Below are 13,270 nucleotides of genomic sequence, written 5' to 3' on the forward strand. Positions count from 1 at the left end.
TTAGTTTAGTTAATGGCTTTTTAGTTTGAAGTAAACATATTGTTTGTTTATTTCCATATCACTGATCATAAGCCTAGCACTGGTCTGAGTAAATTCTTTCTTATTCATTTTTTAATTAAAGTATGTTATTGGCGTGATTGAGTTTACAGGCAATAATGACAAGAAAAACAAATAAACATTATAACAACAACAAATAATGATAAAATGAGTATTAAAATACTATAATAACCTTAGTATTATTATTATAATTATTATATAATACTATATAGTATACAATATAATCTTATATACGTAAAACAATATATAACATATTATAATTATATAGAATAGACATTTAAGACAGTATAAATAAAATATAAATAAAATATGAATAATATTATTTTGTTTAATAATACAAATTATGTTCTAAATTGATACATTAAATTGACAGCACTAATTAGGATAATTTCTTTCATTGGTTTGGCATAAGTATCCGGTTTAACAAAAATATGATCACTTAATGGCCGCCTTCATTTTTTTCATTTCACACAAAATGTACGATTCAACAGCAAAACATCAAAATTTTGAAAAAAATATTTTACCTGGCAATGATTCTCTTCCCCATATACCTGAACTGATGTAGACACACTCTGTGTGTAAGAGAGAGAGAGAGAGAGAGAGAGAGAGAGAGAGAGAGAGAGAGAGAGAGAGAGAGAGAGAGAGAGAGAAATGAACTGAGTACTCAGTATTAAGTTACAGGACCTCAATGCTCTAATGTGATTAGTACCAGTCTAGATGACTTACTCTACTAAAGTGAAAAAGTCCATCAGCTCAGAGGTTGTGGCTTTGTTCCAGTATGTAAATAAGGCATCTGGAAAAAATGGTCAAAAGTGAACAAATTCATGAGCAAAAGTAAGTGACCTTTGAAAATTAGAGTCATGTGTGCATGTTCTTACCTTCAGACATGCTCTTTAAGACATGGAGGAAACACATGAGCAGGTTTTTGATTTCTTCTCTGTCCAATTTATCACAACGTAGCATAGAGCTACCCAAAGCAGAGGCTGACTGAGTCTGTCATACACACACACACATAAAGTATATAATGGAAGACAACAAAAAAATCACATCACAGAACACTGTTTTATCAGAAGCTTTGAGCAGAGGAATCATGTACTGCTCAATCCTAAATGACTTTAAGCGTGCAAAAAACACACACCTCACCACATGCACAGAGCTGGAAAAATAAAATATGAGAAAGACATGCAACACCCTCATAAACTATAAAAGATTAAAGAGATGTAAGCACACACACTCCCCAGACGGGGCCACTCTAGTGTTGCTCTACTTGTATGGTGTCAGTAATTCTGTTAGTGTCGTTGTCGTAGAGGGCGGGGCTTGAGAGCAGTGAGAAATCCATTGTGACGCGTTTGGCTGCTCGGCTGAGAGGGGCGGAGTCCTCGAGTTCAAGGGGGAGGGGCAACACGGTGAGGGTGTGTCTACGCGTAAACCTCTCTTTCGGCTAAGAGGTCAGAGGTTAGGGTCAAGAGGGGAGGATAAGAGTTAGCAGTGATTAGGGGATATTTATGAGCAACAGCAACATGCCTCACTCTTAATCCAGCTGAATGAAGCCACAGTGAGATCCTGTGTGTCCTCATGATATTTCAATACATTTAACTTTGTTTAGTGAGTAATACAAAAATATATATAAATTAAAACATCAACCCTGAAACATTTGAAAGACTATATTTGCCAGTTTGCATGTACCCATTCCGTCTCAAGACATTTTAAGGGGTTATAATGAACAAAAAATGTTCCGTACATTTTACTTTTATTGAAATGAAAATATTATGTTTCAATGTAAATACTTGTATGTATTTTAAGCGAAAAGTAAGTTTCTCAACTCATACTTTTATGAGGGAAATCATCTGCAATCAGTATGAAAATATTGACATTTTGATATTGTGGTCCAAAGATTTTGATAATTAAGACAATTATTATAACCTTCAACCTTATATCCTCCAACCCTGACAATCTAACAGGGTTGGCATAAAACATGAAAAAAAAAGAGAAATATCAGTACATGTACCAAATTATACTGTGATATATTACTGAATATATTATATATTATGAATCTTCCAAACTTACTCTGACAGGGTTAAAATAATGTGGTGGTTTTCGTTTAAGGTTCCTAAAGAAAAATAACTATTGGTACAGTTCTTCTGAGATTATTAAGGCCCTGAGGGAGAATAAAAATGGGATTTCTTTTCAATTGAAATTTTCTGGCATCGTTACATAGAAATGACCCAGGGAGTGAGAATGTAGCATAACAGATGTTTTATGACCTCACATGTCACAAGTAATGTATTAGACACATGTGGAAAAGTGAATACATCACAGCTTCAGTTAAAGGGCCTTTGAGAACCCCCAATCCCCCAACTGAACATTTTATGCCTCCACTTAATATTGTTTTTAAAAGACAAAGTGAAATCAAATTTTATTTGTAATGGGCTTTTTACAATGCATATTGTGAAAGTAGGAGATTATATTTAAACAAGGCAGATAGTCCGATTATTTTGGGCCTGAGAGACAACATCCCTGTCATTCCACTTTACCTTATCGAGGGTGCTGGTCTTCTCAGGGAGGCTGTTTCCCGAGTCTGTGCTGATCAGAGAACCTCGAGAGTCCGCGTGGCGCACAGAACCGATGTTAGGCGTGGAGGTGTGAGGAGAGGCTACGCACAGAAGAAACATAACTCATTTAATAAAATCATTCACAGAAACATCTGCTGATAATCTCAATAATACTAGCAGCAGGTGAAAGGCCTGAGATGCTGGAAAGGAATGTTTTTCATTTGGTCACTCACTCACCAGTTCCTGAGATGACCCCAAATACATCTTTATGAAGGCTGTTGTCAAGGTTACCAACAGGCTTTTGGGGTGTTGCCGTAGAGATGCTGGCAAGATGTTCATCTCGCCCATTCTGAGGAGAAATAACAGAGTTCAACCTAACATTTCAGATGGCATGTGAAATCTAAGCTGCTCAAGAATAGAGAGAGTAAAGGAGAAAAAGTTCAAAAAGATGATTCACCTGGTTGGTGTGAAAATTAGACGTGTCTCTCACATTTACTCTGTGAACGTTCTCCTGTAGCAACCCAAACAAGGGTAGATAGAGTGTCGCCAACCTGGCCTGCTGACTCTGCACAAACATAAACAAATATACAGGTTAGCTATTTACCAGTTAAAAATCAATGTCTGTTTAAGGCAAGTCACTTCATTCTGTGACAGTTTTGGCAATGCATCCGGGCACTATTTAAAAAATAGGCAATAGGCACACAGTACAGTTCCAAAATATCCAAAACAAGATAATAATACACTGCCAATTTTCAATTTTTGAAACAAAGGTTTTCAACATTGATAATAAGAAATGTTTCTCGAGCACCAAATCAGCATATTAGAGGATATCCTCCTTTCTGGAGGATCATGTGACACTGAAGACTGGAGTAATGATATTGAAAATTCAGCTTTGCCACCACAGGAATGAATTACATTTTAAAATATATTAATTTAAATCTGTAATTTTAATAATATTTCACAATATTACTGTTTTTACTCAAATATTACTTATTTTTGATCAAATAAAATGATGAATTGGAATTTGGGGAGCATAAGATACTTAAAATAACAGTTAGCCTTTTAAGCTCAAATCTGTCAGGATAAACCAGAGGGAGAACATTGGAGACTTATGAGCTAAACCACAAAGGTAAGTCGAGCAGGTAAGGAGTCTGTATCGTGACAAAATCATGTTCAAAGCTGTATTTCTCAGTGCATTGACATGCCAGAGTAAAACATTAAACAAAACTGGCAAGGACTTGTCTTTATCCAATCCAATCCAACTTTATTTATAACAGACAGTGCAGTGACCACAGTGCTGTACAATGAAATAAAAAATAAAAAGCTAAAAAAATAGAAAAAGTAATAAACCACGGAAAAACATCAACACACATCGTTCAAGACTAACTCAGACAGGAAGCTACAGCGACAATACCTCAGCTCTCATACTTAATCAAAAGCTAATTTAAAATTTTTTTTTAACTGTTTCTAAAATCATTCAGAGATGATGATTGTCTCGAATACGCTGGTAAACTGTTCCATAGCCTTGGGGCAGCTACCGCAAATGCGCAGTCACCTCTGGACTTTAGTTTTGTTTGCAGAACATGTAAGAGATTTTGTGCATTAGATCGCAATGATCTCTTTGCCTCATGATGAGATCAGCAATGTATGGAGGGGCTGTACCATGCAAAGATTTAAAAACAAAGATTAAAATCTTAAAATAAATTCTATAAGGTACTGGTAACCAGTTTATCAAAAAGATGACTGAAAGCTGGGCCTTCCATACTGCATATTGCGATTTCTTCCAATCATGTTTCTAGCTACTGTACTATACGGTTTATTAAAATTGACTGGAGACCACTTTTCCCAGATATAGATATATTCATATTCATATTTATACGTTTCTAAGGTTGTTAAAAATGTAAGAAATCCCTTAGTGCTGATGCCCTTAATATAAATAAAGTGTTTTTTAACTTAAGGGATTTGTTGCAATTGGGTACTGACCTTTGAGACATAGCGATCGTCAAATGTGTGTTTGATCATCAGACTCTTGAGAACTTGAATGCCAATCTGACGGACTTCCCCAAACTCCTGAAGGGCCCCACACACCTCCCTCAACAACAAACCCACTAGGAAGTGATTCCTGCAGAAATCATCAGTCAGTGAGTAGTCTAACTGCAGATCTATGAAGACAGAGAAAAGAAAGAGAAAGAAAGACATTACATGAATGTAACCTCCAGCTATCTTAAAAAGACCAGAGGCAGAAAAATCCTTTGTAAACCAGTAAATTACAAAGAACACACATACATTAGAAGATATTTGACAGACAGACTCAATGGCCATTTCACAGACAGTTATTCAGAAAATGCAACAGTTTTAAACACCCAATCAATCAATCAATCAATCAATCAATCAAGATCTAGGCTAGAATCTAGACTGATGAATGAATTAGCAACATATGTACGACAGAGGGGACTAGGACACTGAAGAGAGACATAGACTGTGTCATTAAGACTAGACACACGAACATTGTTCAGTCACAGGCAAGCAGGACTGCTCACCTACACTTCTGGCATGAGTCTCCTTAATGTGACACAGAAAAGCTAGCACACACAAAGAAAGAGGAAACAGTGGAAAGGCATGGTAGAATATGAGCAAAAGGCACAGAAAGCCCAAAGGACAGAAGCATCAGAGAAAGGAAGGGAGAGTTCTATTAAATCTAATTTTCCTGATGATCAACTTAACCTTTCAAGAGTGATGTCAGACAATTTCTTAGACTAGTTCAACAACAGCACGCAGTAGAATATCCCTGTATGTTTACCTTGAAACCTCTGAATGCGGCCCTTCCCAAAAGGCATGGGCAGATTGAGGGGTACATAGTGTTCATGATTACACACTACACGCAGAAACTCAAACTTAAACTCGTACAGCGTCTGCAAGACACAAAGAGACACAATTATTTTATATTATATTGATCAAAATAAAAGCTGCATTAGTGATCTTACCGACCACAGACCGTTGAACATTAAACTGTATTTGATTATAACAGTATATGTTATTGTATATTGTAGAATTAGCACTTTATATAACTATATAAGTTCATATAACAATGTTGTTGTGTACCTTGGGATCTCCGGGTATGAAACAGGTGATGTAATTGTTTATCAGCTTGAAGACAAATCCTCGATCCATAAAGGTAAAACAGCGCTGTAGGACAGTTAGTGAGAAAGTACTGTTGTTAAATCATTACTTCAAATTGTCATGAAATGAATGATACAAACCTTTAAACGCAACTTCATAGAGGATGTTTACTGATGAAATGATCAAATATTGGTCTGTTTTTTCAGAGTATAAATCAATTGCTCATAGTAGAGAGAGCAGCTCTTCTACGGCGGTACCTTTATGAAGACGGCCAGGCTGTGATTGGCATTGCGGGCAGCATCCAGGTTATCCTTATACTTCTGTGTGATGTGGGGCATCAGCATGTTCACCAATGTCTCCACAGCATGGTGGAACGAAGCCGTGAAGCGCTGGTTCCTGGACAGCTACGTATACAACAACACGGCTCAGACAAATAATAAAGACAAATAATAAAAGGAACATCGTGAACTACCTAATACAGCATACCTTACAAAAACCATGGTAAAAAAAAAAAAAACTAAAATCCATAGTTAATACAGCACCTGTTACTACAGTAAAACCTCTGGGATCTCTTTCAAAAGTCTAAGAAGCTTTTAAGATTTTGGTTAATTTCCATTGTTGAGGCAAATACCATTTTTTATTTAAAGATATTTCGGCGAAAACCATGGGTAGGGTACCATTGAAAAGTTTGTAAGGAGTAGTTCTGAGAGAGGTATATGGTTATGTTTACCTTGACCTTGCCACTTTCCATCAGGAACTGTGCCATTGACTTCACCAGGGCTTCAAAAAAATACCACGAATACTGAAACACCAAAAGTATACATTTTAAACCGATGACAAATACAACCTTCAGAGATTGAAAAGTGTTAAAATCAAGCGTTGTTTTTAGTACCTTGAGAAGCTTGTTGCTGGTAAGGAAGTCAGTTGAAGGCTTTAAGATGGATGTCATGGCTTTAGCCAGTTCTTCATGCACTGTCTTACTGTTACTGGTTAAATAGGACTCGGTTTTAAACACGTACTGGAATAACATGAAGAAAATCATGTAACCAAGTCTACTTTAGAAACTGCACAAAAAGTAGGACATTGTACATATCCATAACCATGGTCAAATGTTTTAGAACTTGATTTACCTTGACATATGACCTCAGGTAATGTTCTAGACCCTCTTCGTGGCACTGAGCAACAATGTGGACCATGACCCTGCAGGGGAGACGGATGAACAACAAGAGAGCATGTGAGAAACAGAAAGGAGAGGATCCAGTGTTCTGATTTTGGCAACTCCTGCTCTCTCACCTGGTGGTGTTTACAGCCACATCCTCATTACTGGCGTTGGTCAGAACATGAACCAGTTGGTTTAAAATGGTCGGCAGGAAGTTGATCATAACATGACCTTCCATGGCATGAAGACTCTGGGAATTTATGGGTAATGTTTTTTCCAACATAATAATAATTAAATCAGAATAAACCTGCTTCTCTAACTTCTCTATGCTCACCTTGAGGTATTTGACAAGCTCACCCTCAGCTGGACGGGTGGCACCAGACTGCATACTCTGGAAATGATGGAAAAAATTGTGCAGGTGCTGATCCTGAGGAGATGAAGAGAGATGTTTAATTTACAAAGTGGGACTACATTAATAAAGAACCTATGACTAATCATAGCAGCAACAGCAACATTCATAAGCAGCTCTAGTTCACCAAGACCAAGTATATTAGCACTACCCTTTTCATTAGCATGCCAAAACTACAGTACTTGAACTACTTGAAATATACCTTATTGATTCTGAATGTTAATAACATCATAATTAGGATCTATATCCTTTATAAGTCATACCTGAGTGTATATGGTAGAGACCAGATGTGTGGACACTTTGAAGAGAGGACGTCCTCCATCCACCCACTTTATCTCAGGACTAGAGTGCTGCAAACACAACATCCATAAACATAACATCAATTTTAAATGGTTTATTTTAATTATACTGACAGATCATCCACTGAAAGATCTTTTTAATGTCTCAATTAGTTCTCCTAGACAGCAATGAGATTAAAAGAGGACAAATAGAGACTTTTGATGAAGTTACATGCCTTCTCAGATTTCTTAATTTCATTTTCCTGAGAAAAGAGTCTCTGTGTATGTGCTAAAGTGTTTCAAAAGAGATTTCAACAAAGTCAGAGATTTCAATACGAACTCAAAGATTCCTCATCAAATTCTCAAAGACTTTCTTACGGAATTTTAGGAGAAATATCTACAGTAAGTGTCTAAAGTTGATGTTAGCTATGAAAGAACAACCTCTGAGATATAAAAAACTAATACTATGCAATAAGATCCACTAAGACAAAAGGTCAATAATAATTAGATCTTGATATTTACAAAGTATATCCAAATAGCAAATTAGACTACTCACACACACACACACACACACACGCACACAGTCTCAACAGATACAGGTTCACATTTGGTCCACAAATGGCTGCGATTTTTTGCCAAGATGGGAAGGTTTTTGTTATGACTATGCATAGTGGGTTTACCTTGCTTACACCCTCCTGGCAGCTGAGGTAACCATTTGGTAGGTTGGATGCCACAGAGATGAGTTGCTCACTCATAACAACACGACCATCTTTAAGCAAAGGAAGCCAGGCAGAGCCCACTGACAGAGAAACAGACAGAAGTGAGAAAACATTCAGCACATCCAAAGACTACACTTCACTGATTTGCCTCTCTTTGATAATGCTGCAGAAATATTATGTATAACAAGCTAAAAGTACCAAAAATGCAAGTTCCTGGAGCCCCACCCCATGCCTCAACATATTAGCCTTGTCTGCTTTATTCAGCATGCTGTACCTGGGGTCTCCACTATGTCCCGTTTCTTTGTGCTGCTGTCACAGCTGATGTGGTAAAAAGTGAAGAGCAGGTGATGCTTTTCATGAAGCTGTGTGGGCAACTCGATTTTTATCTGCAAGATATATACACATGAGAATTTTTAAATGTAAGATCAGTCTGAACGTGTCATCTTACTGTATATCAATAAAAAGAATTTAGTGGAAATTAAAAGTGAAAATTTAAAATTAAAAGGAAAGAATCCTGAATATTTGAAATATATAAAAGTAAACACTGTATACCTAAATCTGAAAATACAGTGATAAAATCTCTCATATTTGGATAACTGGCGCACTATTATCATTATACTAAAGAAATGAACTACCAATAAAAAGTTTTTGGGGATTTTAAAATAAAGTGAAAATTCTTTAAATTCTTTCATCACAAATAATAATGTATTATAATCTTATATTATGAACATGCAACAATTTGAGTGAAAAGTTCAGATAAAAATGCATTTTTAAAATGTTTGGTAAATCCCACTTTTGCTCTGTTTAAAATGTTTCAAAAACCTAAAATGTTCGGTTTATTTTCTGGTTTAAATTAGATTTAAATTTTAACCCCCAGATTGTCAATATGATCTCACACTTTTGGACCCCACAGTATAGATAATTTCTCCACTTATATAATTATGTCCTGCATTGCTATAATATGTATCTCAGTGCCTCATTCATCACCTCATCGGAGAACTCTGGGTTTTGCTGGTGGTGCAGTACAGCTGCATAGGCATGTTTGGTGAAGAGAGGACCTCCTGGACGACCATAGATACACTACACATAACAATGACATGCATAAACATGGAGCAATATTATCTTCTGGTCAAATTAAGTATATTCTACACTCTTTATAAGTCTTGGGGCAGATGTTTACCTTCAAAGGTTGAGCATCCTCTTCATCCGACTCTCTGAATTCCACACATACTGCAATGTTCCTCGCCTGAGTCACATTAGAGAAAGAAAAAAACATGATCCTGAAAACTACTTACTGTCAAATCTCTAAGTGCAAATTTTATGAGCGGCAGGTGTAAACAGAGCTTTCATTACACTGGCCATCTCTTATGTCAATACTTCTGGCCGAAGGCACTTATTTTGCAAGAAGATGCTAATGCTAAAAATGCTAAATGCTAATGTACCTTGGCGAAAGACTTCTGGTTGTCAAATTTGAGGTGCTTGGGATAGACATATAGATGATTGTTGTAGGTGGTGAAAGGTTGAGAGCACTTGGCAATACAGGGAACAAACTCCTCCACCTCCAACAGAACACCATTGCTTGGCCCATTACTTTCAAAAGGCCTCACTGGGATGTAGGATGGAGTGACACAATCTAGGGAATGGAGAGGAGAAAATTCGAGTTCAAGTGACCAATTCATGGCACATGGCACGTCAAAATATGACGAAAATAGAAAATCAGAATTGATCAGAAAAGATGTGCATTAGATTAGGGTTACATTAACAAATATTTTGAAGACTTACTAGCCATATCAGGAGGGACATTATCAATGGTCACATCCAGGTTACCCAGGATGACAGGTAATTTAGCCATCTTCTCAGGTCTGTGGATACAATTTTGATATACAGTATACAATACGTTTATTTTAGAAGCTCATTTCTCTGTAGGGGGACTAAAAAAGTGCCCCTCTGAGAAGTACTACAAAACACATTCCTAACAGTGGGACCATCCACAGCTGGAAATACACTGCAGAAGAATATGATGATTTACACTCTTTCCCCGCCAGCGTTAATTTAAAAAAAAAAAAAAAGTAGTCACTGCCAGCATTTTTGATCATTTTCACAAAATTTTCTTGGCCCCCAGAATTTTTATCCTTTTAAACAAAAAAAAAAAAAGTGTTTTATTCAAGCTTAATGCGTTATTTCTTAATATGTGTATATTGTATGTGTATGTTTTTGACTACATCTAGATTGGATTTAGAACGATAATCGAAACATAGATGGAGTAGATCGAGTCCATCAACACCCACAAAGCTTGCACAGTTCTATAGCTCGTCCTGGGTCGACATTTGTCTTTCAGTAACATTATGCCGTTTTGATTTATATGCTGTTTAATGTTGTTGATGATAGCGTTATTTTACATTGGCATTTGCTGACACATGCCATCGCTTGTTTCTGCTTCTTCTTCGCCTGTGTTTTGATCAGGAGATTCAGTACTCTTTCAGAGGATGTGTAATAGCGCCCCCTACCGTATAACAGTGAAAACACAGAAAGCCGGAAATTTCTGTAAATGGCAGGGAAGCCTTGTCTCATAAATGACGGAAATTTCTGTCAATGGCTGGGAAAGAGTTAATAGATTGAAACTACTGTAAAGGGGTCAAGAAAAAAATCACAGTTAAGACAAGTTTGATGACTTGGTGAATACTGACTTCCTAAAATCCGCCAGCAGTTTGAAAAGATCCTCTTCTGAGAGTTTATTACTGTCTTGCCGGTACAGCGCGGAGAACCGAGCGCTTTTATCCAGAGTTCCTGAGGCATCTTTAAACACAGGCCTGTGGAAAAAAACAAAAAGATTAAATATTATGATTGACACAACACAGTGAGAAGAACAGAGAATTTCCAGACAGATTTGCCTCACCGGGCTGCCCATGCGAAAGGCATCCTGTACTGGCCCAGTCTGCTGCAGGCCATCTTGGCATTCTTCAAAACCTTCTGTGCAACCTGTAAAGCAAATAACACACAGTGTTTCCCACAACCTCTCAAGAGACATTTTATTAACAGTAAACTGGGCCGACAGCATGTTCCCGTGAGCCTTGCGGGAGTTTTAGTTGGTAACGTAGAGTAGATTTTGGCAGGATATTGCAAGGGTCATTGTGGGATGTGGTAGAATTGTTTGCAAGTTTATGAATCCTAAGCCCTGATTATCCTTCTCCTTATCCCTGTAATAACCACTTAGTGTTTTGATTGACATTGTGTATTTGGTACTTCTGTTTTGTTTGTGTATATGTGTGTGTGTGTGGTTATGTTAGGCCCATTGCCTTGCTGGAGTCGGAGCTCTTCATGTAGGGCTCAGCGCAGTGGGTAATGCCTCCCTGCAGAACTTTCTCGATTCGTGCAACCAGAAAGATGTCAGGGTGAGGACACGTCACAGAGAAGACACCCTAAAACAAAAATGAGCACATAGACTTCTCTTACTGAAAAGATTGTGTATTTTATTTATGTATAGTTTTTCCAAATTAGGATATCCCCAAAGGGAGGTTGGATATAGCTAACTTCTGCGGACAAACTGTCCCTAAAGTATAGCTAAGTAAACACAAACACACACACGCGTTGGGTTTTCATGTTTTATGGGAACATTCCATATACATAATGATTTTTATACTGGACAAACTACATATTCTTAAAGCTATGTATATCCTAACCCCATCCATCCATCCATCCATCACACTATCTATCTATGAAAATATAATGTTCAGCCCTCTTACTTTTCTGGGGTACTGCAGCCTCCCCTCCAGCAGTTCACTAAGCAGCATTTCTCCATGAGGAGTGTCCACCCCTCCGTTTATCTGTATACCTGGTGGTGGGATCATGGATTGGACCAGTGGGTGGTTTAGATCCACATGAAAATCTGCAGATATTTTTCTACTGTTCTGCACGTCAAAAAGGGAGAGAACCACGAAGAAGGGCTCCACCTGAAGAAAACAGTGAGAGCTGCATCTAACCATACGAAACGAAAATATATGGGAATATACTGAAAAATATAATGTAATTTGTGACATAATACATTTCCATTTATTGGAAACTAGTGTTTATATTTATCAATATACTGCTATATATGGACCAGTATGACCATGTTTATATTGATATCTAAAATATATAGTAATGAAGAAAAACACTGCACTACATTTTTACATGCAATAGCTTCGTTGATACACTCAGTTAATTAATTTCTCTTTCATGAGTTAACATAAAGCTGAACACTTAACATAAACTTTTATGTCACTATTGTTTGCTTAGTTACAATTTCATATATGAAAATAATGTGATGGTATAAAACAAAAAAGTGTTTACTGAAAACAAATATAAAAAAAATCTTATTTTTGAAAAAATGGCTATTCATGGCACCATGGCATGTGCACATGAAATTTTACAAATATAAACACAATTACAAATATACGGATATATATCACAATAGAAATTTTCCTTATAATTGTCTACATTTATATTGCACATACAGTACAGTACATTCCCATATAAATGTAAATATATGTATATAGTACATTATGTTCAAGTTTATTTAGATTACAGACAAATACCATTTTATAACATGTACATCTATATATTATAAAGTGTATTACTGAATATAAAATTACATACATACATACATACAAAATATAAGTAAATATATTTTCACATATTTTTCAATATATGAAAAGCAGCAATTCCTTATGTATTATTCAATAAATTGTAATATATTAACATAATATATTCTTCTGTATATTTTAAAATATACAATAGATAATGTAATATATTGATCATTCATACATAAGCAAATATATTTTCTTTAGGGTAATCTCTTTTCAAGGGTAATCTGTACCAGAAGTGTGTGTTGAGCAAAGGTTGACATGTTGGACCGCTCTAACAAACAGAGTCATTTTTGAAAGCGCCACAGAGGCACAGTATTTATACTCATAGCCTATTGAGAACTCAAGTCTTCT

General features: G+C 36.5%; 1 protein-coding gene across 2 annotated transcripts in view; it reads right to left on the reverse strand.

Moving 5' to 3' along the window:
* The window catches only part of dock9b (dedicator of cytokinesis 9b), a 93,696-nt gene that overhangs the window by 23,127 nt on the left and 57,299 nt on the right, over positions 1-13,270 (reverse strand). For both annotated transcript variants that reach the window (XM_056266816.1, XM_056266814.1), the window contains exons 12-37: positions 12,038-12,244; positions 11,591-11,713; positions 11,191-11,273; positions 10,982-11,104; positions 10,077-10,156; positions 9,737-9,927; positions 9,475-9,540; positions 9,282-9,374; positions 8,569-8,680; positions 8,256-8,374; positions 7,561-7,647; positions 7,223-7,315; positions 7,023-7,138; positions 6,860-6,929; positions 6,622-6,747; positions 6,460-6,531; positions 5,987-6,133; positions 5,712-5,795; positions 5,410-5,521; positions 4,593-4,771; positions 3,067-3,174; positions 2,847-2,958; positions 2,592-2,710; positions 936-1,050; positions 784-850; positions 582-629 (exon numbers count right to left, since the gene is read on the reverse strand). In XM_056266816.1, the coding sequence (XP_056122791.1) occupies positions 582-629; positions 784-850; positions 936-1,050; positions 2,592-2,710; positions 2,847-2,958; positions 3,067-3,174; positions 4,593-4,771; positions 5,410-5,521; positions 5,712-5,795; positions 5,987-6,133; positions 6,460-6,531; positions 6,622-6,747; positions 6,860-6,929; positions 7,023-7,138; positions 7,223-7,315; positions 7,561-7,647; positions 8,256-8,374; positions 8,569-8,680; positions 9,282-9,374; positions 9,475-9,540; positions 9,737-9,927; positions 10,077-10,156; positions 10,982-11,104; positions 11,191-11,273; positions 11,591-11,713; positions 12,038-12,244 (2,852 nt within the window). The remainder of the gene's footprint in view (positions 1-581; positions 630-783; positions 851-935; positions 1,051-2,591; positions 2,711-2,846; positions 2,959-3,066; positions 3,175-4,592; positions 4,772-5,409; positions 5,522-5,711; positions 5,796-5,986; positions 6,134-6,459; positions 6,532-6,621; positions 6,748-6,859; positions 6,930-7,022; positions 7,139-7,222; positions 7,316-7,560; positions 7,648-8,255; positions 8,375-8,568; positions 8,681-9,281; positions 9,375-9,474; positions 9,541-9,736; positions 9,928-10,076; positions 10,157-10,981; positions 11,105-11,190; positions 11,274-11,590; positions 11,714-12,037; positions 12,245-13,270) is intronic.

The sequence above is a fragment of the Rhinichthys klamathensis genome, unplaced genomic scaffold, assembly GCF_029890125.1.
Source record: "Rhinichthys klamathensis goyatoka isolate OS25496 unplaced genomic scaffold, OSU_Roscu_1.1 h1tg000254l_1, whole genome shotgun sequence".
Lineage (NCBI taxonomy): Eukaryota > Metazoa > Chordata > Actinopteri > Cypriniformes > Leuciscidae > Rhinichthys > Rhinichthys klamathensis.